The following is a 24687-nucleotide window of genomic DNA, read 5'->3' as shown; positions in this document are numbered from 1 at the left end:
AGTATCGGACAAGTACCGTTATTCCCACTTCGCATCCGTGTTGGCCCCAAAGCGATATTGTCGGACATCCCTATTGATGAATAGTGAAAAACATCTTTCCCTTTACAGTATGTGTTTCAAACAAAGTTGTTTTATTTATCAGGCGAGTGTAAGTCTTCAGCGATTGGAAAGATTTCTCAACAATGAAGAACTCGATCCACTAAATGTAAGCAGAGATCAAGCAAACCACAAGAATGCCATTGAAGTGGAAAATGCTACGTTTAACTGGGGAGAAGATGACATTTTATCTGAGTAAGTTTTTTTTTATTTAATTGCTTACATAAGCCTGGCCAAACTATATTTGCAGCGTGCTTCAGAGCCTATTCGTTTCTCATGCTGGACAATTTTGCATGGAAGAATCCGGGATTTTAGTTTTTGGTGGGCATGAGAACTATGACTGTTACTTACCTCAGGGCAGTGTTGTAAACAAGTCACTTTTAAATGAATAAGTCCGAGTCAAGTTATTTGTAAAACAAACTTCAAGTCAAGCCGTTTTGGATCAAGTCAAGTCAGATTTAGGAGTAATATCTTAACTAAAAAATAACACATAACGCAACGTATAGCAGCCAATTTGTTTTTTATGCTAAACTTAAAGATAAATAAGAAATAAACCAAATTAAAAAAATGTCTAATGAAAACACTTAATTTCAAACCAATCATTTGTCCAAAAGACCTAATGGGTGCTGGTAAATTACTTTTAGGATTTTATTAGTAGGCGTTGTAATTGCCTTATATTTAATGTACTGTATGGTCAATAAGCTAAGCCGAATGTCACACCGTTAAGCGACGGCTTGGATGAGTATAAAAAGTTTTACAACAACAAGATGATCTACATTCTACACCTTGGTTTATTTCACATATTTAACTCAAACCCGTTTATCCCGCATCTATTCAAACATGGCAACAGAGCGTGTGCAAACCTCGATTAATTGTCATTTCTCTTCTTTCAGCATCAACATTTCGGTGCCACGAGGATCACTGGTGGCTGTCGTCGGTCAGGTTGGTTGCGGCAAGTCATCTCTCATGTCGGCTTTGCTCGGAGACATGGAGAAAAGCGAGGGAACGGTCACTGTTCAAGTTAGTCGAGCTTTGGTGTTATTTGCCCTGTAGTATCTATAACAGCAAATGTATTACACCCTTGGCGATTTTTAGCGTTTGCAACATTTTGATAGGCTTTTTTATAATTGCGCTTACCCACTTTTAAAACGACGTGAAAAGACTTTTTTGCCAGAAACTGTTCAAGTGAGTTGAGCTTTGCTTTATTTGCCCCATATATCCTACAACAGCATCTGTATTAAACACATGTCTTTTTTAGATTCAAGCGCCTGCTACATTTTTAAGGCGGTATTTTATATTTCGCATAGAAAAGGGTGTAACACTTTTTGCCAGCAGTGCTTCTAATGTGCGTCCTGCATTAAGCTGGACAATATTTGGCGTTATGCAGTACTGCTCGACTTAAACCTCCAGAGTTTCGATCTATCTATCATAAATTTACAAAACATAAATCATTTTCTAGGGTTCGGTGGCTTACGTACCGCAACAGGCCTGGATTCAAAACCTGACAGTGCGCGACAATATCGTGTTCGGCAAAGAAATGAACGTGTGTCAGTACCAGGACGTGGTGGAAGCTTGCGAGCTGAAAGCCGACTTTGAGATGCTACCCGCCGGCGACCTTACCGAGATTGGCGAAAGAGGTATTAACCTCTCCGGTGGGCAAAAGCAGAGAGTCGCTATTGCGAGGGCTGTGTATCAAGATTCTCAGGTTGGTTGCTTTTTTATATTTTTAGTTGAGTTATTGCTCGTAATCGAGCTCGTTTACCAATTTTTGGTAGTTTAATGTTTACTTTGTATGACCAGGACTTTGTTATAATTATAACAGGGCAGTGTATTACGATTCTCAGGTTGGTTGTTTTGGTGACTCCGGTTTAATGTGTTGCTTTTTTATTTTTTAGTTGAGTTATTGCTCGTAATCAAGCTGGTTAACCAATTTGAGTTTTAGCGTTTACTTTTTATTTTAGTTTTACTTTTTATGACCAGAACTTTGTTATAACTATAACTTGACTGGGACTTGACTTAGACCAATTAAGTGCCAAAAAGGTCGAGTAGATCGACATCATCTCGATTATTAAGACGTTTCTTCCTACATTAATTGAAGATGATACAAGCTCCTTTGAAACGTCTTAATAATCAAGATGATATGGATCTTTGGCTTTGTAATTCATTATTATTAAGCTAAAATAATAGTAGTTTACAAATGTTGCATCAAATTTTGAAATGTGAAAAACTGTTTCGACAGATCTACTTGTTTGACGACCCCCTCAGCGCAGTTGACTCCCACGTGGGAAAAAACATCTTTGACCACGTTTTGGGCCCCGAAGGTTGCCTCAATGACAAAACCAGAATATTGGTGACCCACGGCCTCGCGTTTCTGCCCCAAGTGGACAAGATATTTGTCCTAGTCGACGGTCAAATTTCAGAGGTTAATAAAATAAATAAACTAAATTTAATGATTTTTTTTTTGATTTTTGTTGTTTTACCATTAATTTTTTACTCCTGTAGTTTATTTGACCAGTCTAAATTTTTTGAATTATAGAAAAGCAGCACACAATCAAATTTAGTAGGATAAAATCTTTGTCTGGGTTGAAGGTAAAATTTTCTGGTTAATTTTTAATTTGAAATATTTTTTTAGGTGTTTGATTTTTTATTAAATTTTGTTTCACCTGTTCCAAAAAAACAGGTTTTAGATCTGCTGTAAACTACAACCGCCAATTGTTATCTTAAGTTGGCGTTTTGGGCAATGATTAATAATGCGTCATGTTGAAAAATTTGAAATCGATTTTTTTTGTCAGGCTGGGAGCTACGACGAACTTCTTGCAAAAGATGGAGCGTTTGCCGAGTTTTTGAGGAATTATGCTCAAAACGAAGACGATGATGACGAGTTTTATGAAGGAGATCCCACAGGTGACAAATTTTGGTGTATTAAAAAGAGAGAATAATGTGACATAAACTCCAACTAACTCAAAAAATATAGCTTAGCATTTGTGAAAAACTCCAGCCTTATTCACTGGTCTTTATAAAACATAAAGTTAGAGGCAGAATAATTTGAATGGCCAAAATCAAGCATCACGCTTACAGCATATCTCTGTTTATCCGTGTTTGTTATTCAAGCACCCAAAACATAAAACTCTTGTTTTTATCTAGTGTTGTCAATTGCTGAAGACATGTTCTCAATCCACGAGGAAGAAGAGGCAGTGGATGTTGAATTTGCAAAGGATCCGATGCAGGATGCCAGGAGGAAACTGGAAAGGTTTAATTTTTCTCCGAATAATTTAAAAAAAAATGATACTACATAGCCGCTTGAATTGTGAATCTGAATGGTTTGAAACAGGGATGACCAAACTTTTAGCAGAATGGGCCGCATTTGCTAAAATTTCGATTGGTCGTAACGTCATAAGCAACTTAACTTATAAACACCCGCTCTTCAAAAGTAAACTCGTGCGTAAATATGCAAGTAAAACTTGCTGTAATTAAGTTTACACGCCGTATCATGCCATGGTAAGACAGTTTTTGGGCTGATATATTTCATTAAAACGGTCCGCAAAAATACACATTTAGAAAAACACACATCTTGCGTAACAATGATGTGTGCACAGTGCAAGTGTTCGATGGATGTTGGAATGCGACATTAGACTCGATTGTTGTCTCAGAAAAAATATAAGATTAGGCCTACATCGATTACTGCGCGTTCTACACGTTTTGATGACAGTCGAAACAATTGTTTTAAAAAGTCTGTAAATTAATGTCATTGAAAATGTTTCCTAAAAATGTGTGGCAACCCTAAACAACTACAAAATACAATTTTTTAGCTGAATTTTTACGATATCACTAACTTAAAACTGTTTACAAAAGTAAACACAATTTATTAAAAAAATCATTCTGTATTGATTTTTCTTTCTCTTGCCTTAATGGCTTGCTTTAGCTCGCGCCCCCATCAGTTGTGTAGGCCCATACTTATAGAGCTGTTTGAAGTTTTATTTGTTTGTCGTAAGTCAAATTATACTTGACTGCCGAATTATAGTACTTTCAATTATTATAAATCTAAGTAATTCAAAAGAACAACCAAAAATTTGATTTTTTTAATGCTGATTTCACGAAAGCAGTCACTATTAATGTTTTCAAAAATTTAATATGATCACTAAAAAAAACATTCGGTAGTGCATAAGTCCCCTCTCCAATTATCTAGCTCCATACATTACTGTTATGAACATTTATTTTTCTGTGTTAAGCCAAACTATGTTGGACTGTAACAGCATTTCCTTTAGCACCTTGAAATAAGGTGACAGTTTGTTTGTGCTTTCTTAAATTAGACAGAAAAGTCGCGACGCCATTACTCAGTCGGCAGTCGGTCCAACCTGCAAGCTGGTTCCCATGAAAAAAAAACTAAAGGAAGAACGCAACTGTCAGCTGCCGCAGAAAAAGCAGGCGCCGGATGAAAAACTGATCGCCGCCGAAAGTGCAGAAACTGGCAGTGTAAGTTGCAAAAACTCAAACAAATTTGGCAAACTCAAACAAATTGGATCGAAACCCAGGGCTGCGAACCTAGTCCAGGGGTTCTTAAGTTTTTTTTTAACTACGGACCCTTATATTGTTGCTTCGCGTGAACTGCCGTAGACAGAAAATTTTCAAAAAAGACGTCACAATGTAAATAAACCTCAGAAATCTGCTGGTTTCAGGCCGAAAAATGTGTAAGTGAAATTAGGTCTAAATACATTCAGTTCAAAACCGCTTTATTTTTAATTAAACTCCTTTCTTTGAAAAGCTGATCACTTCTTAAATATACACTAATGTTTTAATTAGGCCTTCACAGACCCCCTTAAGTTCACGGACCCATGGACCCCAGTTTAAAAACCCCTGCCCTAGTCCAACTCAGGCCGAAAAAAAGTCTAGTCCGATTTTAGCGAAGCTGTAAACGACCCGTTAACTTTCTAGCCGGCTACGACCGTTCCGCCCGTCCCTGTAATACATATAGATTGGACATTCAGCAATTCACAGGGTTGCTACACAATCACGAAGCCACATAATGTAGATGGAATATAGTTCACCCTATATACTATTTATGGACTTTGAATGTTTGGCCCTACCTGTTAAATTTGCTACTCCGTAGGTACACGTTGGACTCGGGATTAGTTGATCTTGTAAACCTATTTCGTTGAGTCCTTTTCCGACTTCGCGGCCTTGGTCAAAAACCCCAGTTATTTCAATGCATAGGATTATACAATGCTCATATTTTCGTGTAAATTTGTTTGCATTTCAGGTCAAACTCTCTGTTTTTGTGTCCTACATGAGCTCGATTGGTTACTTCTTGTGCTTTGTCATCTGTTTGTTGTACGTACTACAAAATGCAGCTCAGATCTATTCGAGCATTTGGCTTTCAGGTAAGTTTCGAATGGCAAGTTCTTGAACTAAAATTCCAAATAAAAGCAATAAAACAGTTATTTTTAAACGTTTCAACTTTTGACAATGATGAAATAAACATACACGCATGTTTTTTATTCATAGCTGTTAACCATATTTGGTTTGGCATTGAAAAGTTAGTGATTATTGTTTTCCGAATCTTTTATTGAAAATGACACTACATAGCCGCCTTGAGTTGTGAATTTAAATGGTTTAAAACAGGAATGACTAACCATTTAGAAGAATAGGCCGCAAAACCTATAAAATTAAACGGGTAAGGTCATAAGTTCCGTCATATCTTAAGGTCATAAAGCAACTTAAGTAATAAACACCCGCTCTTCCAGAGTGAACTTATGCAAGAAAAATATGCAAGTAAAACTTGTCCTTATCCTATGCTTAAATTAAAAAATGGGAACAGATTTGACCTAAAATTTAAAAACAGAATGGAGCAGTGATCCGATAAATCCTGATGGAACACAGAATGGAACCGATGTCAGACTTGCTGTTTATGGCTGTTTGGGGCTATTCCAGGGTATGAGTTCTTTTGAGTGGTACCTCTTTTTTTAATGTTTTTTGTTTTGTTATAAATTTATCTTTCATTTATTGAATATTTCGTTTTGAAAAACTCCAATCTTGCAAAAAAGGTTGCACTTTTATTTAGAATGATTCAAGGTTTTGGAATAGACCGATAGCATCCACAAATTACTTTAATCATGTTGCAGTATTTGACCCAATTTCTTGGTATTTTATGTTTGGTATGGTTAAATCCGAAAATTTTGTAAATGCTTTTTACTGAGATTCTTGTTTTCTGTTGTTTTGTAAAAGTTTTTTTTACTAATATTTCTGTTCTTTGTTGTTTTCTATAACAATTATGAGCAAAATTCTTTTTTTAATGAGAACCACACCTCCCTTCTAACTCTAACTCGATGAATTTCACTTCATTTATAATGCTAAGGCAACATTTTCACTGGCTTGTTTTGGCTGAAACCCATTGCAGCTATACTGGTTATGTTTTCATCGTTTTCGATGACCTACGGCTCTGTTGGTGCTGCTGCTTTAATGCACTACCGCATGTTGAGTCAAGTGTTTCGCGCACCTGTCGCTTTCTTTGATACAACGCCACTGGGAAGGGTCATAAACAGATTCAGGTCTGTATTTTAAAGCCGGGGTCTTTTTGAACAGCATGTGATGTAATTGTACAGGTATTTAGATTGAAGTGAATTTGGCAGGATTGGAAGCCTTTTTGGCTGAAAATTAATTTGACAATTAGCTGATTTTGTTTATGAACAAATATAATTTCATCTCTTTAACCCAGAAAAAAATTGCCTATTATAATTAATTTAACATTTAATAAACACTAATAATGAAGATACAAGTAATTGACGAATCCGAGTGCATGTCAATTGAACCTTGTTTTTATTTTAGCATAAGTTTAATTTTAATAAGTTTCATTAATTATTAGTTGCCATTGCATTGTGGTAAAGTGAAACTGTCGAATATCAACAAAAGTGTTTCTTTGGCCATACAGCAAGGACATATATCTTATCGACGAAGTCATTCCAAGGACTTTAAGTGGATTTTTGGCGACCTTTTTCATGACGGCTGCCACTTTTGCGGTAGTGATCTACAGCACGCCTTGGTTTGCTGCGGTTATTGTGCCACTCCTACTGCTCTACTACTTTGTCCAGGTTAATTTCTAATTGCAAAATGACAGAACCCTAACAAGAAACATTAAAGGTCAGGCAGTCGTTTCCAACCAGATATAGCAGTCAAAGGCAGCTTGGATACTTGGTGTTTGCAGTCGTAAGACATTGAAACCATATATCTGAACACAATATTCATTTTGGGAACCAATTCAGTTTAAATAATCCAGTTTTTAACACATTCTATGTTTTTTTCTTTTACGAAGCTGAATTATTAGTTGCCATTTTGCAGAAAACAAGAATAATGTATTGCCTGTGAAATTTTGTACATTGCTTGCAATTTGTTTGACTCTACCAGCATTCATTTACATTCATGCATGAGCATTTTTTCATAACTGATCATGAAATTTTAACTTTTCTTTTTCGTTTGTTTTGTTCAAAAAAAAAAAATAAATGAATTATCATTTGCGAAAACTTATTTAACCAAGCTAAAATTGTGATGATATAGATTTTTCTAATATTTTCTTTTCTCAAAAAAAAAAAAATATATCTTACAATAAAGCTTTTTTCCGATTAAGTTTTCTCAATCATTTGGTGTAATATTTAAAAAAAAAAAAAAGCTTTTCAGTGATTACTGAATCATCTGAATCATTCAGTTTTTGTTCAACATATCATTAATTCCCCAAAGGCGTTTTTGTCATGACTGAGTCAGTGATTCTGTTTGTTGCCGCCTTGGGAGCCGCTCAAATTCTCCACGAGAGAATGTTGGTTCATCTGCTCCGAGCTCCCATGAGGTTCTTTGATCAAACGCCGACTGGAAGAATCATCAATCGATGTAGCAAGGATGTCGACATCATGGATAACTTGCTAATTAGGTATGACATGTTATTCTACAGCAGTGATTCTCAACCTTTTATGGCTTACGGCACCCCCAAATAATAAAAATGGCTTACGGCACCCCCAAATAAATAAAATGGGCACCCGGTTGAAAATCACTGTTCTATAGTAAATAATAGGCACAAGCAAGCCATGATGCAAAGTTGTCATTTTTCTTTAATCACACACTAGGGCAGGGATGGCTGGTGACCCACCTAAAATTTTGTGACCCACTTGTCTCTCTAAAAATACCGAAGTGTTATCAATCATTTTCAGGAAATGTTAAATGTAAAACCACAATTCTTCGTTAAATAGCACTATGCTATTTAAATCAGGGCTGTCCAATCCGTGGGTCGTGCAAAAGTATTTTAGGGGTGCCGGGTATAGGCCTACATTAACTGCACTTATGCTAACAGGAACCAAATGCTAACAGGAAAGCAGTCATTTAAAAGCATTTTGTTTATCACTGTAACACGTAAAGTTTGGCGGGAAATTAGAAGCTCACAGACTAAAAATTGTGAATACCCGGTGACCATAGTGAAAAGCATTCCGCTGAACTCCTCTAATCCCATAAAAAATGCTGCAGCATTTATTAACTATTTAGGTTCCTAATATTCGTGGAATCCAAATTTGAAAATCGTCCGAAAACCTGAATTACCAACCCGTACGATAAACTTAAAACGACGCAGCAGCAAAGTTTCGCATAAAACTAGCATATAATGAAATATATCACCCACTTGTGCATTTTGTAAGGATTAAGGTCGTGTTTGTGACCCGTGCGATGAAAAGGTTCGCCGTCCTTGCACTAGGGTGCACTTGCTATGGTAATTCTAAAACCCTATTTTATTATATTGTAAAGTCAGCCTAAAATTGAGATTCATTTGGTTTTTTAGTCGCCCCTATTCCAAAAATTCGTTTGCAAATGCGTCCACCATCCGTGTTTTATATATTAAAGTATTAAACAGCTAGTAAACTACTTCATTCCCTCTTGTCTGTTCCACTGCTGTTAAACGTTTTTTTTGAAATGCATTAATTACTTTTAACGTTTAATTTAAATTAACATCTGTGAGTTGTTGATTAACATGCTGTGCTTTAAAAATGTTTTTTGTTTCAGAATTATTTCTTGGTTCCTCAGCTGTTTGTTCCGTGTTTTGGGGACTTTATTTATTATCTCATTTGCGACGCCGCTGTTTATGATATCGCTTATTCCGATTGTTGTTTTTTACTCCTTTCTTCAGGTTTGTTTATGTTAATTTAACGGGTGAATTCCTAACATAAAATCACTTTAGAATGACTAACTGTATTTTGCCAAGCATGCTAATTGAGAATGTAGATTGAAATCAAGTTTTTACAATTTTTTTACAGCATGATTTTTTATTTAATTGTTAAGCCATAAACAAATTTAAACATTATAGATATTGAAAAGAATTGCAAACATATAGCTTTTTTATTAATTTTTAGAAACTATTAATTCTCAGTTAAACTTTTGTTTCAAGTAGAGTACTAACTTTTAGCATGATAAAAATAGTACGGTTATCCTACTTGAATAATGTTTAGAGCGCAATAATCTTAACATTTTACCTTTTTTGCACAAATAATTGTTGGAATTAATTAACTAACTTTATTTTTTCCTACAATAACTAAATATAGCTTCAAATAGATATTATATTAGAAAAAAGAAGAAGCACAGTTGCCAGTGTTAATCGTTTTTAACAGCAAATTATGTTTGCGACAAAGTTTTGACTGCAATGCAGGGTAATAAAGACATTCCTTTAAAGATAGATTAGGAAATTAGGATTTAAGAAAAAATATTTATGTTGAGTTAGTTTATTATTTTGCAAAGGATGGAAGTCCCCGGTAACCTTTATTTGGATAACCATTATCAGTCCATATATCATTGATTTAATCAAGGGCAGGTTATAACAAAAGATAGTAGTATAAATTGCACAAAAAAATTTGAACTGTTCACCTCGGGCATACCAGGTGTGTCGCTTAGCTTGCATAGCACAGTCATTAGAGTAGTAGTGTTTTTTCTGTCTTAATGGCCCCTGGTGCAAACTTGGACAACTAGATTTGGTAATTCTAGATTCCTTATTAAATGAATTATAGCAGAATGTTACTATTTGTAATTCTAATATAATTTGTGAAAGGCTTGTGTTTTCTAGCTATAGTTCTAGTCTAATTTGGATTTTACCATAAATTCTACTTTGTCCCACCACATTTGTAGTACCGTATAATTTGAATTAATAGGCTATGTTAAAACTACAGAACTACCATAGATAATATTTGCCATTCACATTCATATGAGAATAAGTTGCAATTTAAACTTAATTGATTGTGAATAACCAAATTGTAGTTTCCTGTTGATTTTTTTTACAATTCAGTCTAATTCTAGTCTAATTTGAGAAAACTGAAATGCTCTACTTCTCATTGTAATCTAATTTAAAAAAATAAAATCTAATCTAATTTCAAAGAGCTACAATAGATCTAGTTGTCCAAGTCTGCCCCATTGTACTATGATATATGTGCAGTTTTTATTGGTCAGCACAACTCCTGAAGGCCAAGATCATTTTATAGATGGGTATTAAAATTTCAGTGAAGGTTAAGGAGTTTGCAATTATTAATTTTTGCATGTATTTCATTCTTTAATGGTTTGATGCCTTTCTTGTTTATTTAATTTGTGAATAATCATTAATCACCTAACCTATAAAATGCATGTTAGAGATGCTGTGGATGAACCGCCAGACTATGGCATTAAAGCGACTATAGATCAGTGCTTGTCAATCTTTTTTGAAACAGTACACACTTTTATGTTTACTGAAGAATTTGTACACCCCAGCCCACACAACGCGCTAAACTTATAGAAACATACACCCTGTTTTACTGCAAAAAGAACTATTTATTAACCTTTATGAAGAACTAGTTTACTAGATTATCAAAAGTTATAATGTCACAAATAGAAAATAGTATCTTACAAGCTATGTACATTTAAATACATGTTGTACTGTATTGTAAACTCCATTCAGTCGGGTCAGTGGTTCTCACCCTTTTTTTCACTGCGTACCACCTCAAGCATGATCTTGTTGCGTACCGTACCTTAACAAATTGTCGAAAAACTCAACTTTACTCAAAATGTATATAGGATTGTTAACAGGGGTCCTTAGCTAATTAGTTAGCCCGGAAATTTCAAAACAAATGCGGCCCACTACTCTCAAAAAAGTTTCCCTTTTTAAACGTGCAAGATACTGGTAGTCAGTGTTTTTTTTTGGGTGATTTGGGGGACCGAAACGGTCCCCAAAATTTCTGCAGCGCTTTCCCAAATTTTGGACTTGCAACTTTTTGGTATTTAAATGAAACACTTGCGGTCTCTTAACTACTTAGCGGTCACCCAAACCAAACCTTAAAAAAAACCCTGCTGGTAGTCAAGTTTTGTGTTTCTTTGTTGTTTTGCTGTAATGTCATAAAATAAATTTGCATAGATGTTCCAAAAAGTTTAAGAACCATAAAATATTAAACTATACAATCATTACGATGAATGTATAGTTTATTACAATAAAAAAATGCTTATCCTTTTGGTAAAACTGTAATTTTACTTTACAGTAAAACATACTACAGCGTACCACCCAAAATGACTTCACGTACCACTAGTGGTACGCATGCCACAGGTTGAGAACCACTGGCCTAGGGTGTACAATACACATGGTTTAAAAGCACTGCTATAGATACTGTTGTACTGACCTCAACCTGTGAATAATCTATGACAGAATTAAGTTGATTTGTGTATTAACCCGGGATGAACTTAACCCACAATAGTCTAAACTCTATTTAAATAATTTATAACAGCTAATTTACCGATCTAACATACCAACTAACAAGACTCCATTTTTGTGAATTCCATGAATTTTTGTTTTGTATACCGATTAAAGCTTTTGGTAGTCGGTCGTTTGTTTTTGTGACTCTGAATCACCCGTAAGAAGTTTTTGTGATTAACCCTAAAAAGCAAAGCTTTAATTTAAAGTCAGACTTTCTATAAAATGTTTCAAAGGGAAATTTTTTTGTCTGCAACAGATTTGACTCAGTAAGGCTTATGTTTTCTATTAAAGTTATTTGATTGGAATTTTTTAGTATGCACTTGTTTTGTTGTTTTATGTGGCATTTCTACTACTATCTTTAAATAAACATGTGCTTTGCGACTTTATTCTTTATCGCTGTTTTTTTATTTTTGTGTTATTTACTTCTGCGTTCTTACTTTACTGTGTGCCTTGTTTTTATATTCATTTGTTTAGTTTGTCAAGGTTAGACAGGATAGAGTTCAGAGCAGTAATCTACTTAATCGACTACTGTTGCCTTAATACGTATTCTTTTTGGGAATAGTTTAAGTGAGTTTAAGTCTCAACACCAGCCTGACTTAGTGCTGGTAAACCAGGTTCTGTCATTTTGAGCTGTTAAATTTAAGGTTTCTGTCATTTTGATGTATTGTTGGATAGTGAAATTCAAATAATATTACAAATATAGTGAATATTTAAGTTTTTAAATAGATGTTGTTAAATCATTTTTTATGAATAATGTAAGTATTATTTTTTTACTTAAATTCTTTAAACTACACTTAAAAAATTTTATTATTATTATGTTTGTTTATTTATTTTTAGCGTTTTTATGTTCGTACCTCAAGGCAACTTAAAAGATTGGAATCAATTAGTCGTTCCCCTATCTACTCTCATTTTGGTGAAACTGTGACAGGTCAATATATATATGTGTTTTCTTTTCTGAAAAGTCGGTAAAAAATTAAAAACGACGTTGTCATTTTTTTCAAATAGTGTTTATGCAATAAAATCGCTGCCTAAGGCACTTTGCGATTAACCTAAGCATAGCTTAATTTTAATCGGAGAATAGGTTTGCTTAAAATTCCTCCGTATTTATTTATTTATAAGAAGTGTAAGCGTTGGTTCCGGTCTGAATGTTGCCGTAAACTACAATACTGCTGAACATTGTAAACTACAAACATCGGTTAACGACTTTTTTATAGCGAGTGCCTATTTGATCAGTCCGTATTTAACCCCAACTAAATAGTGATTATACAAGCTTCGAACTTATTAGCATTGCACAGAACTCTTACACAGGGTCGTTGTCCTGAGTTTACCATAAAACTGCGCTTTTGTGATCCCAAAACTTGTTGCACAGGTGCAAGTACCATCAGGGCTTATGGCTTACAGAGAAGCTTCATTAAACAAAATGAATATAAGGTGGATGTGAACCAGATGTCCTACTATCCGAACATTGTCTCCAACAGGTTTGACTCAATAAGGCTTATTTTTCTATACGATTTAACAGCCTATTGTAACCTTGCTTTACTGCCAGACATTTCGAAATGTAGATTTTTCCGGTATTTTTGCGCAAGTTGTCACATGCCATCAAAATATTTGTGTTGCATAATTTGTAATACCCGATTAACAATCGTGTCTTATTTCAGCTAAACTCGGTCAAAACGTTCCTTAGCACTAGATATTAAAAAAGTGTCGTTAGATAGTAAACGGGGTAAACGAATAGATCAGTGGTATCAAACTCTTTTGTTATCCGACCCCAATTTAAATCAACTGAAATCAGCATTTACATGCGACCCCAATTTAAATCAACTGAGATCAGCATTTACATGCGACCCCAGTTTGTTTTCAGATAAGTAATGTTTAAACTGCATATCACAAGCGATTTATTATGCTTAAATTATACGCAAGTCCAGATTTTGTTTTATTTGTTTTAACATGTTTATTACACTCGTTTAAACCACGAGCGCAAAGAAATCACTAAAACTGCAGGAATTTTGAGTGATGTCGACCCCACATTGGATCGCGACCCATAGATTGGAGATCATTGGTATAGATCAGGGATGTCCAACATTTTATTATAGTGGGCCGCATTGACACTTGAAATAATTTAATGGGCCGCAGAACCTATTAAGTTTCAAAATGAAGTATTGTTCTTTAGAGTTATAACGGGCCTTTATAGTTATATACATATTTTTTTACCCATACTGTACTATTAGTGCGCCCCTAAAGGCTGACTGGTACATTTAAATTAGGCTAATATTGAACGTTTAAAATACTACTTGGGAGTGAAAATGACTAGTGGGCCGCACAAAAATTTCAGACGGGACGCAATGTGGCCCGCGGGCCGCAGGTTGGACATCCCTGGTATAGATGGTACAATCGACCGAACCCCTCTGTTTATTGTTACTAGCCCATTTAAGTTGCCCTCGACGCTAACGCAAATATCCTTCTTTGGCAGGTGGCTTGCCCTTCGCCTGGAATTGGTGGGAAACTGCATCGTTCTGTTCGCCGCCATTTTTGCTGTGACCGGCAAAGGAACCATCGATGCTGGCATTGTGGGCCTGTCCATATCCTACGCTATGCAGGTAACACGTTGAGATATTTAAAACCGGCTTAGCAAAGTGTTGGTTCTGCATGACCACTGACGAGTGTAAGACAAGTGTAGTAAAATGACCTTGGTCGTTGGGTTGAATTATTCTAGGCCTAACCTTGCCCTTGTGCGAAAATTTTCCTATCAATCAACTTCAGAAGATTTGAAATTTTTTAAAGATGCCTGTATTTGGCGAAACAAAGTTTAAGTCACTGCGTAAAAAAATTGGTCCTTCAAATAATCTTAATATTCCGTTAACCTTTAAGATCCAACAATATTGAACCCTATTTACTAGACTGTCGACGTAGCTTATTATTTCAGCTTTCGTCCTTGATTTGTCTGACCAGGAAAATTATTTGTGTTGTACTAAGAAAAATTACGTACGCAGCTCACGAACAACTAAGTCATTTATAGTTAATTATTTCCACAGATAACCAACACGTTGAACTGGATGGTTCGACAATCGAGCGAGCTGGAAACCAACATCGTGGCTGTGGAGAGGGTTCAGGAATACAGTGACGTCGTCCAGGAGGTAAGCAAGTTTCAAACCAGTGTTTTCGGTTCTCTTCTCACTCAGAGAATTTTCGATAAAACACAAAAATTTTGCAAACAACTTTTGCACAAATTGTTTGAAACACTGGAGAATAAGGCCAACTGGTGGATGTTAGAATTCCGTGCGAGTCAGTGTTAAACAGAGAAGCATGTCACGACCACTTCAAACAAGAGAACTTGTTATCCAGTTATCCACGCACACAATTGAAAGTATGTCTTTAAAACGCTTTAGGACCTTCCTTACATGTTATAAACTTCAATCAGCACACATCACTTGGTTAAAATCAATTTACAGAACAAAATGAATTATTTTACCAATACGTTACAGGAATAGTTTTTAGTAGTTATCTAACACCTAACTGCCACCCACACGTTATCAACTCTCATCAACGGCCAATTCGCACTTTACTTGCTGAAATTTGTTGATTTGATATCTCACGAAAGCAAACCTAATCAACACTAACGGAATATAAAGATGGAATGTATTCTCTATTTTAGTTTGGCTGCAAGTTAGCCATTGGAAACCGTTTGAAAAAAATGAGGTTCAATAAATTCGGTTGTGCCAAAATTTCATCCGATTTTAAAATTTAAGAGTTTCGGCATGTCAGTGTCACTTCTAATCGCGGCAAATTTCTTTGCTCTTTAAAAGGCCCCTCTCGAAATCGAGTCGGAGAAGCCGGACAAGGACTGGCCGGCCATCGGTGGAATCCAGTTTCTTGACTACAGCACTCGCTACCGTCCCGAGCTGGACCTCGTCGTCAAGAAAATAACTGCCGACATCAAGGGAGGCGAAAAGGTACAGAACTACTATTAACCATGAATTGGGTTCAGGGGTCGGTAACCTTTTCAGCTAAGGGCGCCATGAAATCCGAATTTTTCGGTTGTATTTCCATGAGAGAACCAGTTAATATTTTTCAACAATTATTTAGGTTGCCAAACGTGGTGATTTTGGGGGGCCGTTTTAAAGGCTAACACAGTAAACGCGAAAAAATCCATTGACTGAGTTTGTAAAACTTTGATTGCAGAGTGACATGGCACGAAAGTCGATGCAAAAGGGATTTCTTCAAATCGGCTTACAGTCACGAAAAGACAAATAAGACCGCTGGATTAGGATATGCACATGTTTTCTTTCCTATATGCTTGTTACAGCGCCCGAAGGCCCAAATTGCTCTCATTGCGTTGTTTTTTGTGATGATTTTTTAACACAGGGTTAACTAGTTATTTTACTTAGCAGAAAAATAGTACTTTTCAAAAATTTGCTGAGCCTAAATTTTACCTTTTGGGATCAGGTGGTTGGTACACTAAACACAATGTCTTGGAACTGATTGGGTATAAGACGTGTCCGTTTCTTGTGTATGTTGTTTATAAAACAATAAATTAATGGTTGTCTCGCTGTATTTTGCAAACGCTTCTAAAATTTGCTCCAAAAATGTTTATAACAAAGCGCAAAAAAATATTTTACCAAAATTCGCTTTAAACCACCAAAACTATAAGGTCGTACATGTTGCATATTATATTTGATTGTCTTTTTTTCGTGCTTTTATTAGATCGGCATAGTGGGTCGCACCGGGGCGGGTAAGTCGTCCCTGACCCTGGCCCTTTTCCGCATCATTGAGGCGTCGGACGGCTGCATTATGATCGACGGCAAGAACATATCCAAGATGGGGCTGCTCGATTTGCGATCGAAGCTTTCCATCATTCCACAGGTAAAGAACGGGTAAAACACAACGTCATGAAGCACACTTGTTTTCACAAAAGGGTTTGGACAGTATAAGCCATGTTTGTAAACAAAGCATTTTAAAGTCCTAGTAAGAGTCCAAGTCAAGTCATTTTCATCCAAAAAAAATTCCATACCATGAAAATTTGTAACTGGTTTGTTCCAAAGCCTTATTTTGCATAGTAAACAACAAAAACCTGACGGTTAGCGAGCAAAATGTTTTTTTTTTTTTTTTTTTTGAAAGAACTAAGTCAAGTCAAATCAGTAATTTTTCAGATTAAAGTTAGGCCCAGACATTTTCTTACAGCACTGTCGCCGACAGATCTGATTGCCTATCAAAACTGTTAGATCAAAGTATAGTATACTATTCGTTAATTTTGGATTCAAACTAAACACTCATATTTATACCAATATTATCGGATTTTCCGGGCTTAGTTTTTCAAACGGCTGCAATTTAGCTTTCAACGTGGAACCTCGATTAAACCTATTGTTTCTTCGTCCTTTGTCTGACTTTTCACAGTATTCGTTCTTGTTAATTTAGCAACGTCATATAATGCCATACGAAAACTGAAAAGGATGCAATGACTCATTTTAACCTCAGAACAGGGGTTCTTGAACTGGGGTCCGTGGACCCCTTGGTGGTCCGTGAACTTATTTTAGGGGTCCATGAAGGCCTAAGTGATATGTTAAGTGTATATTTAAAAAGTAATCAAATTTTCGAAGAAAACAGTTTAATTCAAAATAAAACGTTTTAGCACCGAGTGTATTTAGACTCCATTTTACTAGAATTATCGGCATATTTTTCAAGTCTATTGTACTGTGACGTAAATTTATGAAAAAAGTCTATTTGATTGTGTATTTTTGAAAATATTTTGCCTCGTGGTCCACGCGAAGCAAAAAAAAATTAAAGAACCCCTGTCTTAGAACGTTGAAATGCTCACCATAGAACGTGGAAAGATTTTTTAAACGGCTGCAATTTAGCTTTCAACGTGGAACCTCTATTAAACCTATTCACCCTTCGTCTCTTGTCTGACTTTCCATAGTGTTCGTTCTTGTTAACGTTGCAGCGTCATATAATGAAAGACATACAAAAACTAAAAAGGATGCAATCGACCACGCTAACCTTAGAACGTGAAAAGCTAACCAGTCGCTCCCACCACAGGACCCGGTTTTGTTCTCGGGCACTCTGCGCATGAACCTTGACCCGTTCGATGCGTACACAGATGACGAGCTTTGGGTTGCGTTGGAGCATTCCCACCTTAAGAACTTTGCGCTTGCTCTCCCATCAAAGCTTGAGCACGAAGTAAGCGAGGGAGGAGAAAATCTGAGGTGAGCGTCGCCTGGAATTGTTGTTTATTTGTACAGCCATTTTTGCTTGGGGATGTCCGATTTGCATCATTTTAATCGACATAAAATTATTTTATTAGGATAAAAAGTGATTTAAACTGTAGCACTGAAGGTTATTTAAGTGACACCGCTTTCAAATCTTAAGTTATAGTCTAACTGCAAAGCAGGTTCAGCAAAAAAAACGTAACAGAACAATAAGGCTCTCATTTACAACCAATAGCACTAAGTTGAAGAAACCTATACAATTTTATGGAGCATAATGGTTGGAGGTTGTAGTAAGAATATCAAAGCCCATACAGAAGAAGAAGGTGTCATTTTGAACGTTTCGATTATCTCTATAGAGTTGTTTACTTATACAATACGATTCGTGTTAATACAGTGTCGGCCAGAGGCAGCTTGTATGCTTGGCGCGCGCCCTCCTGCGCAACTCCAAGATCCTTGTGCTTGACGAGGCAACCGCCGCCGTGGACCTCGAGACCGACGACCTGATCCAGGCCACGATTCGCACTCAGTTTTCCGACTGCACCACTTTTACCATCGCCCATCGTCTCAACACCATACTGGACAGCACTCGGTATTTAAGGGGTTTAGGCGCTCTGGCGGCGTTAGTTTTTGTGTGTTTGTTTAGGCCTTGATTAAATTACCTATATACAAATTATACACTGTTTCTGAGAGAAAATTGAAATATAGCTGCTTGGGAAAAACGGCCTGGCTAGGAAATTGGGAATGTGGTAGGCGTTTTGTCAGCTCGAATGGTTAAATTGGCGCATTAGTTTTCAAAATTTCACCCGTTCATTTGGGGTTTTGCTGTTACTTGTTAATTTTTTTTTTATTCTTTATTCTTTATTTTTTTTAGTTTGGCACTGTTTATCGTTAAATAAATGATACTTGCTAACTAACGAAAGTTGCACCCTACTAAACTATTAACAGATTTCTCGAATTTAATTTATATCGCTTAGTTGAAATTCATTTTTTAACAAGAAATTGAATACCTAAAGAGGGGAAATGCCTCTAACTAATATTTTCGAGGAATTAGCATTAACCGAACTTGTACTAGCGCGGCACCGTAACACATTCTGCTACATCTGAAAAAAAAAATTCAAGCTTTGAATATTTTAACCTGTTTGGTCTTTCAAACGCATCACAGGGTCGCCACAATGTCTTTGAAGTATTTGAATGTCTTCGATTTGATTTCAATATTGAAAAGTCTTTTAAAAACCATTTGTTTTGTTTTTTTAAGTTTGTTTTTTAAATTCCTGAATATACTTAGTTATTTTTTTATGTGTTTTATAAGTGCCGTTAAAAAAATAAAAATAAATTTTATTTTTATTTTTTTTTAAGGTTTTTGAATTGTTCACATAAAATTCTGTGGCAAATCTGTATCAGCCGAGATTTGCGGTCCCTTCAAAATAATAATTAACTACCTTTATTATCACAAGTGAACCACTTTTTCAGAGTGATCGTCCTGGACGCTGGCGTGGTCGCCGAATTCGACACACCGCAAAATCTCTTGAAGGCCAAAGGCATTTTCTACGGCATGGCTAAGGACGCGGGCCTTGCCTGATTCTATTTCATGGCCAGGACTTAGGGCTACTAGGGCCATTACTATACTGCATGTCGATTAACTAGATATTCTAAAATCTCCTTTCTTGGATGATTCTTCGTACACGGTGCTGTTATGTTTGTTACTAGAAGAGCTTATATCTAATTTTTCCCTAGTTTCATGTTAGTTGTTATGATGAATAGGTTCATTGCGGTTTTAAGTTTCGTCATTTTTTCAAATCTTGCTATTTCATTTAGCAATGTTGATAGATGCATCTTTGGATTTAAAAAAAAAAATTGTTCACTGAAGTTTATGGTCACTAAAAATTCTGTTGCTTCTAAATGAAGCGATTTTAGGGGTGCCATTGGGTGTCTTGACACTAAATTAACATTTCTTAACCATTTATGTACTGATGTTTGGTGCCTCATATTTAACCACCATTGTTTGCCTTTATAAAGTATACACAAAAGTTTTGGAAAACGTCCGTTTTCTGCCTCTGCGCTCGATGTATGAAGCGGCAAATGTCAAACATGTGAACAGTTCCTTTAAGGCACTTTTTTGCCGCTGATTTACAAAGTTCCGCTTGATTTTCGTTCTGGTTCCAAAAACGAAGCTACGGCTTCGGTGATGTAGGCCCACCTTACAAAGCTCGTTTTTTTTTTTTTGCAAGACTGAATGTTGTGCTATTACATTTACGGCAATTTTTGTTTATCACTAATACGGTTGCTCAACTGGTGCTGGTTATGGTTTTCATGTTACTGCGACAGTTTCACGGTTGATAGGTGGTAATCGAATTGAAGCCTTTGATAAACCAAAATAGCGTATTCTATTTTTGGTTTGGCAAACTGTTTTCTCATTTGTTTTATAAAGTTTTAAATGAATGCCTTCTGGAAGTTGCTATGGATTTCTGTACCCCACGCCCTTTAAAACTTTTTTTCGTAGTGTTAAGTCTCACATCCTAAAAAATATCGTATAAGTTGAAGATTCCATGGACAACTAGGGTAAATTTCACAGCAAAGTTCCTGCTTACATCAGTTTCAAAATACTAGACCGAATCTTCAACCAAAGTTTAGAATAAATATATGTAGTTACAAGATACAAAATAGTCAAATTGCTAGAGAGAACTTTTACATGTAATTTTTCCCCGTAGACGAACTTTGAAAGTGTGTTCTTAAATTTTCGTTTCACTTCATATTCTTTCGTTTTTTATTCTCATGAGTTCAGTCCTTTACTCTGTTGTTTCTTGTGTGTAGAAGACGATACTTTAAAGCATTTAGTAAGTCCTCAGATTTGGACTGTTGGCAATTCTACAAGCATATCATACCGTTAAACCGAGAAGCCTTGTCTGTTTAAAACTCTATTTCCCAAAAGATTACATCCTACTTTGCCGAGTATACATTTTGACAGATAAGTACCAATGTCCGTGTAAATAAGTGTCCTAGTAATGCCGATCAAAACTAGAAATTTAATATCCTATAATGCTAATTTATCTTACCAGTTCAAGAAATTATTACTACAACAATGCCAAATCTTGTTTTTCGTTAATGGTTTTAAACCAATGCTGCCAAATGACTGAAGCGTTCTAGCTCATTGTACTTAACTTAAACAACAGTACGCAATAAGCTGGTTACTGTTATGACTCGTTGCTTTACCTACCTCGTTATAACAACACATTTTGTAGCTATTGGCGTCGAAGACTTTGCCCTTAAACGAATTACATTTCTGTTCGTGTTTTGTTCCAAAATTGTGTTCCAGCTATAAGATTAGCGATATTTGTGCCTTGTACATTTGCTACAAAACGACCAAAATGGAATATAAAAGTGAAATAGGTGTTTAGAATGCGAGTGATTACGTTTTCAGCACCTATTTACCATGGAACATATACCTAAAAAAATTGCTTAAAGCTAACTAATTTACAAAAATATTTGTAGAACTGCTATGTAATACAACTTTATGCTGTTTGCTGAGTATCGCTATTTAGTTTTTTAGTTTAGATTTAGTTTTTTCGTGCTTAGAGAACATTAGGTCTTGATAAAAAACGCCTATAATTTGCATGCTCGTTTTTCGTTGTGCTAAATACTCATTTGTTCGATGTAATTCTTTCTAATAAATTCATTAACATAACTGTTTTGCCGGCTAGAAAAATATGTTTATTTTTTAGTAAGTGTGAGAACGGCGAGCAAATAAACCTGTGCTAGAATTTTAATCTTTAATAGCATTTTCAGATTAGACGCAAAACGAAACTGATATATTTTAAGTTGGCTAAAACTCTATATGTGTTGTACATGTTACTTCGCTTAAAAGCGCCTCTGGTTATTTGTAGCCCATAAGGCTTAAGGCCCGTTTACACTACAGCTGCACTGAGCTGAGCAAAGCGTAATTTGGCGAGCGTGTCAAGCTTTGCTAAACTCAAGCCCCGTGCAGCAGCTGCAGCTAGCTCAAAGTTACGCTTTGCTAAACTCACGCTGGAAAAAAATACGCTTTGGAGCGATTTCCACGCTTTGCTAAACTCAAGCCCAGTGCAGCAATAGAAAAACGGGTACGTTTTGGAGCGATTTTTACGCCCAGCGCAGCTCACTGCAGCTGTAGTGAAATAATTTCACGCCCAGTGCAGCTGTAGTGTAATCGGACCTTAACTCTCACTTGTTAACTTTTCATGGTTAAACCAATATAAAGTAGTCGAAACAATATCGTAAAACATGTTCTAGTTAAAACAAATGCAGAAACTTTTTGGATTAAATAAATGCAATTCCCACTCCAACTGCTGAAAACATTTTAATTTACTGATTGCATATTGGGCGTGTTTTACCATTGTATGTCGTATACAATACACGCTATATGTTAAACAGCAAGGTTCGCCAGACGCTTGTCTGATATGTACGCTAGTTGAAAGAGACCATACAGTTGCATAAATGTTGTCACAAGAACACAATAAAACAAATCAGGGCTGCGGAGTAGTACTCTGGGACCTAACAGTTGAGTCAGTCTATTTCGCTGGAATCGAGTAAGACATTTTTTTAGTTCGACGTGCGCGCATGCGCAGTCTTAAATTCTCAACATTTAGGACCGTAAACTCTAGATTATACAGTTGAATAACGTCTGGTGAAATATTTTGCAACCACGTACCGTAAGTGGATGGATCAGATGACACCCCTATGAGTGTTATATATCCTACTGGTTCAATTACATAAATGGATAAACACAGGCTTGATTAGAGTCGGAGCGGGATTCGGGACTAGATAAAATTGGCAAATTTGGCCAAACCCGATCCAATTGTATATTTTTGGCCAGAGTCGACTCTAATTGTGTTTAAATGACTCCGCAGCCCTAAAATAAAGCTGCTGAAAAAAATAGCAAAGTTGCGGTGAAGGTAAAGAGTGTTTTTTCGCCGAATACGTTCTCACAATATTGCATTGAAAGAAAAAATGTTGTAGAAACGCTGATTGGGTTTGTTATGTTTTTCAGTCCTGAACGGTAAAGTTTATTCGAATTTTATTCCGGAAACTTTTCTCTCAACTTTCCAAAAAAATATCACAAGAATCTTTAACAGAAAATGTTACACAATGAAGCGTAAAACAAGAAAATGATAACATATCCACTTATCAGAGCTAGATTGGCCTTCTTCAAAGAAGTTTCATGTGCTGATAAAAAACAGAAGTTCCTTGCTTTTCAAAGAGATGAAGTTTACCTTCATTACCGTCTTCTCGTCAGTTTAACCATTTGTGCGACCGTTATTGCTTCTTCGAGTATCCGTCTGTTTATAATATTAGTTTTTGGGTTTTTGTGTAAAGCATAAATAAAGAAATGTATTTTGTAATAGTTTTGTAAACTCTTACATCCTATGACTCACGGAATTGCAGACGTAAGTCCGGTTTGCTTTAGATTTCAATAATCCTGTTGCTTTAAAATAATAATAGGTACCTTATTGTCAGGCAGTTCGCTTAAATTATTATGGTTGAAAAGTTGTAATGCAGAAATTAGAAATATGCTTTTGTTGCGTGTGTTTTGTTGGAATATGATGTCAAAGAATTAAAATATAACTCTTGCCTTGTGTCCAGTTTGATCATACGTAGACTGAAAACGCAAATTCTCCTTCGGGACTTCAAATAGATTGTCAAAAAGTCTTGGATGGATCCAGTTTAAAGGCTGAAAATACAGAATATGATACAACTTTTTTTAACCTAAAGTAAATTGTGAGTTTTATTACGATTTTTTCTTGAAAGCTTTACACGTTTAAATGGTATTTTGGGAGAACTTTGTTACGGTATGTCAGAACCCAAATGGAATTAGACAAATGTCGCTATTGAAACGAAGCTAATCCAGTCGTACTGATGATATGGTGTCCAAAATACCTATGAAAAAAGTGCCAGCAGGTGAGAACTGTATCCTAATGTACAGACAAATACTTTTCGGTCGTTAAGCTTAAAAAGTTTTAAGGCACGAATCTCATATCTAATGGAGGCATTACTAAAGTTTAGCCATAGCAGGTGAATTGAAATTATTCCTACTATGTCAGTGATTCTCAACCTTTTTTAGAGCAAGAGCCGCATTTCAAACCTAAGGTTTGCAAGGATCCGCATAAAAAAAACAACAGTAGGCATATAATTAAAAAACATTAAGAAAGCAACTAGAAAACAACAAATATACATTGCGCTAGCCTTGGCTAACTAATTAACAGTGTTTGCCATAGCTTGTCGATCAGGACTAAATATATTGTGACGTAACAAACCACAAAATTATTTTAAAGAGCCGGATGGAAGTACCCCGTAACATTAGTACTTCGCACTCGGGATCCTTGCTGATACAATTCATTAATTCTTGATTTCTCTTACTTACTTTGTTGCAATTCTGCTACTTCTAACTAATTTTTCACTCGGTTAGAGAGCCGCAAAATGTTCAGTTGAGAGCCGCGGTTGAGAATCACTGTACTAGGTTATACTGGTTATACAAATTAAAGCATAACATTAGTTGTAGGCTTGTGTAAGCAACTAAAAGAGTTGAGGGACCATCGGATAGTAGGCTACAAACTATACATAGCCTATACAGCGAGCGGAGTGAAGCGCATGTACTAATTTACTTCCTCAGAATTTCATGTTGCAAAG

At 35.9% G+C, this 24687-nt stretch overlaps 1 protein-coding gene across 1 annotated transcript in view; it reads left to right on the top strand.

Moving 5' to 3' along the window:
* The window catches only part of LOC146145465 (multidrug resistance-associated protein 1-like), a 29293-nt gene extending 8010 nt beyond the window's left edge, over positions 1-21283 (top strand). Inside the window, exons 16-35 of the mRNA XM_083389513.1 lie at positions 143-291; positions 990-1116; positions 1556-1801; positions 2336-2518; positions 2889-3000; positions 3241-3346; positions 4407-4569; positions 5354-5474; positions 5936-6025; positions 6491-6641; positions 7022-7181; positions 12662-12752; positions 13194-13302; positions 14295-14421; positions 14857-14958; positions 15628-15774; positions 16526-16684; positions 17858-18024; positions 18422-18616; positions 19498-21283. Of these exons, the coding sequence (XP_083245639.1) occupies positions 143-291; positions 990-1116; positions 1556-1801; positions 2336-2518; positions 2889-3000; positions 3241-3346; positions 4407-4569; positions 5354-5474; positions 5936-6025; positions 6491-6641; positions 7022-7181; positions 12662-12752; positions 13194-13302; positions 14295-14421; positions 14857-14958; positions 15628-15774; positions 16526-16684; positions 17858-18024; positions 18422-18616; positions 19498-19606 (2814 nt within the window). The 3' untranslated portion in view covers positions 19607-21283. The remainder of the gene's footprint in view (positions 1-142; positions 292-989; positions 1117-1555; positions 1802-2335; positions 2519-2888; positions 3001-3240; positions 3347-4406; positions 4570-5353; positions 5475-5935; positions 6026-6490; positions 6642-7021; positions 7182-12661; positions 12753-13193; positions 13303-14294; positions 14422-14856; positions 14959-15627; positions 15775-16525; positions 16685-17857; positions 18025-18421; positions 18617-19497) is intronic.
* The last annotated feature ends 3404 nt before the right edge of the window (positions 21284-24687 follow it).

This window comes from Ascidiella aspersa, chromosome 5 (genome assembly GCF_963924565.1).
Source record: "Ascidiella aspersa chromosome 5, kaAscAspe10.2, whole genome shotgun sequence".
Taxonomy (NCBI): domain Eukaryota; kingdom Metazoa; phylum Chordata; class Ascidiacea; order Phlebobranchia; family Ascidiidae; genus Ascidiella; species Ascidiella aspersa.
Note: the sequence above shows the minus strand (reverse complement) of the source record. Positions and strands in the feature narration are given on the sequence as shown.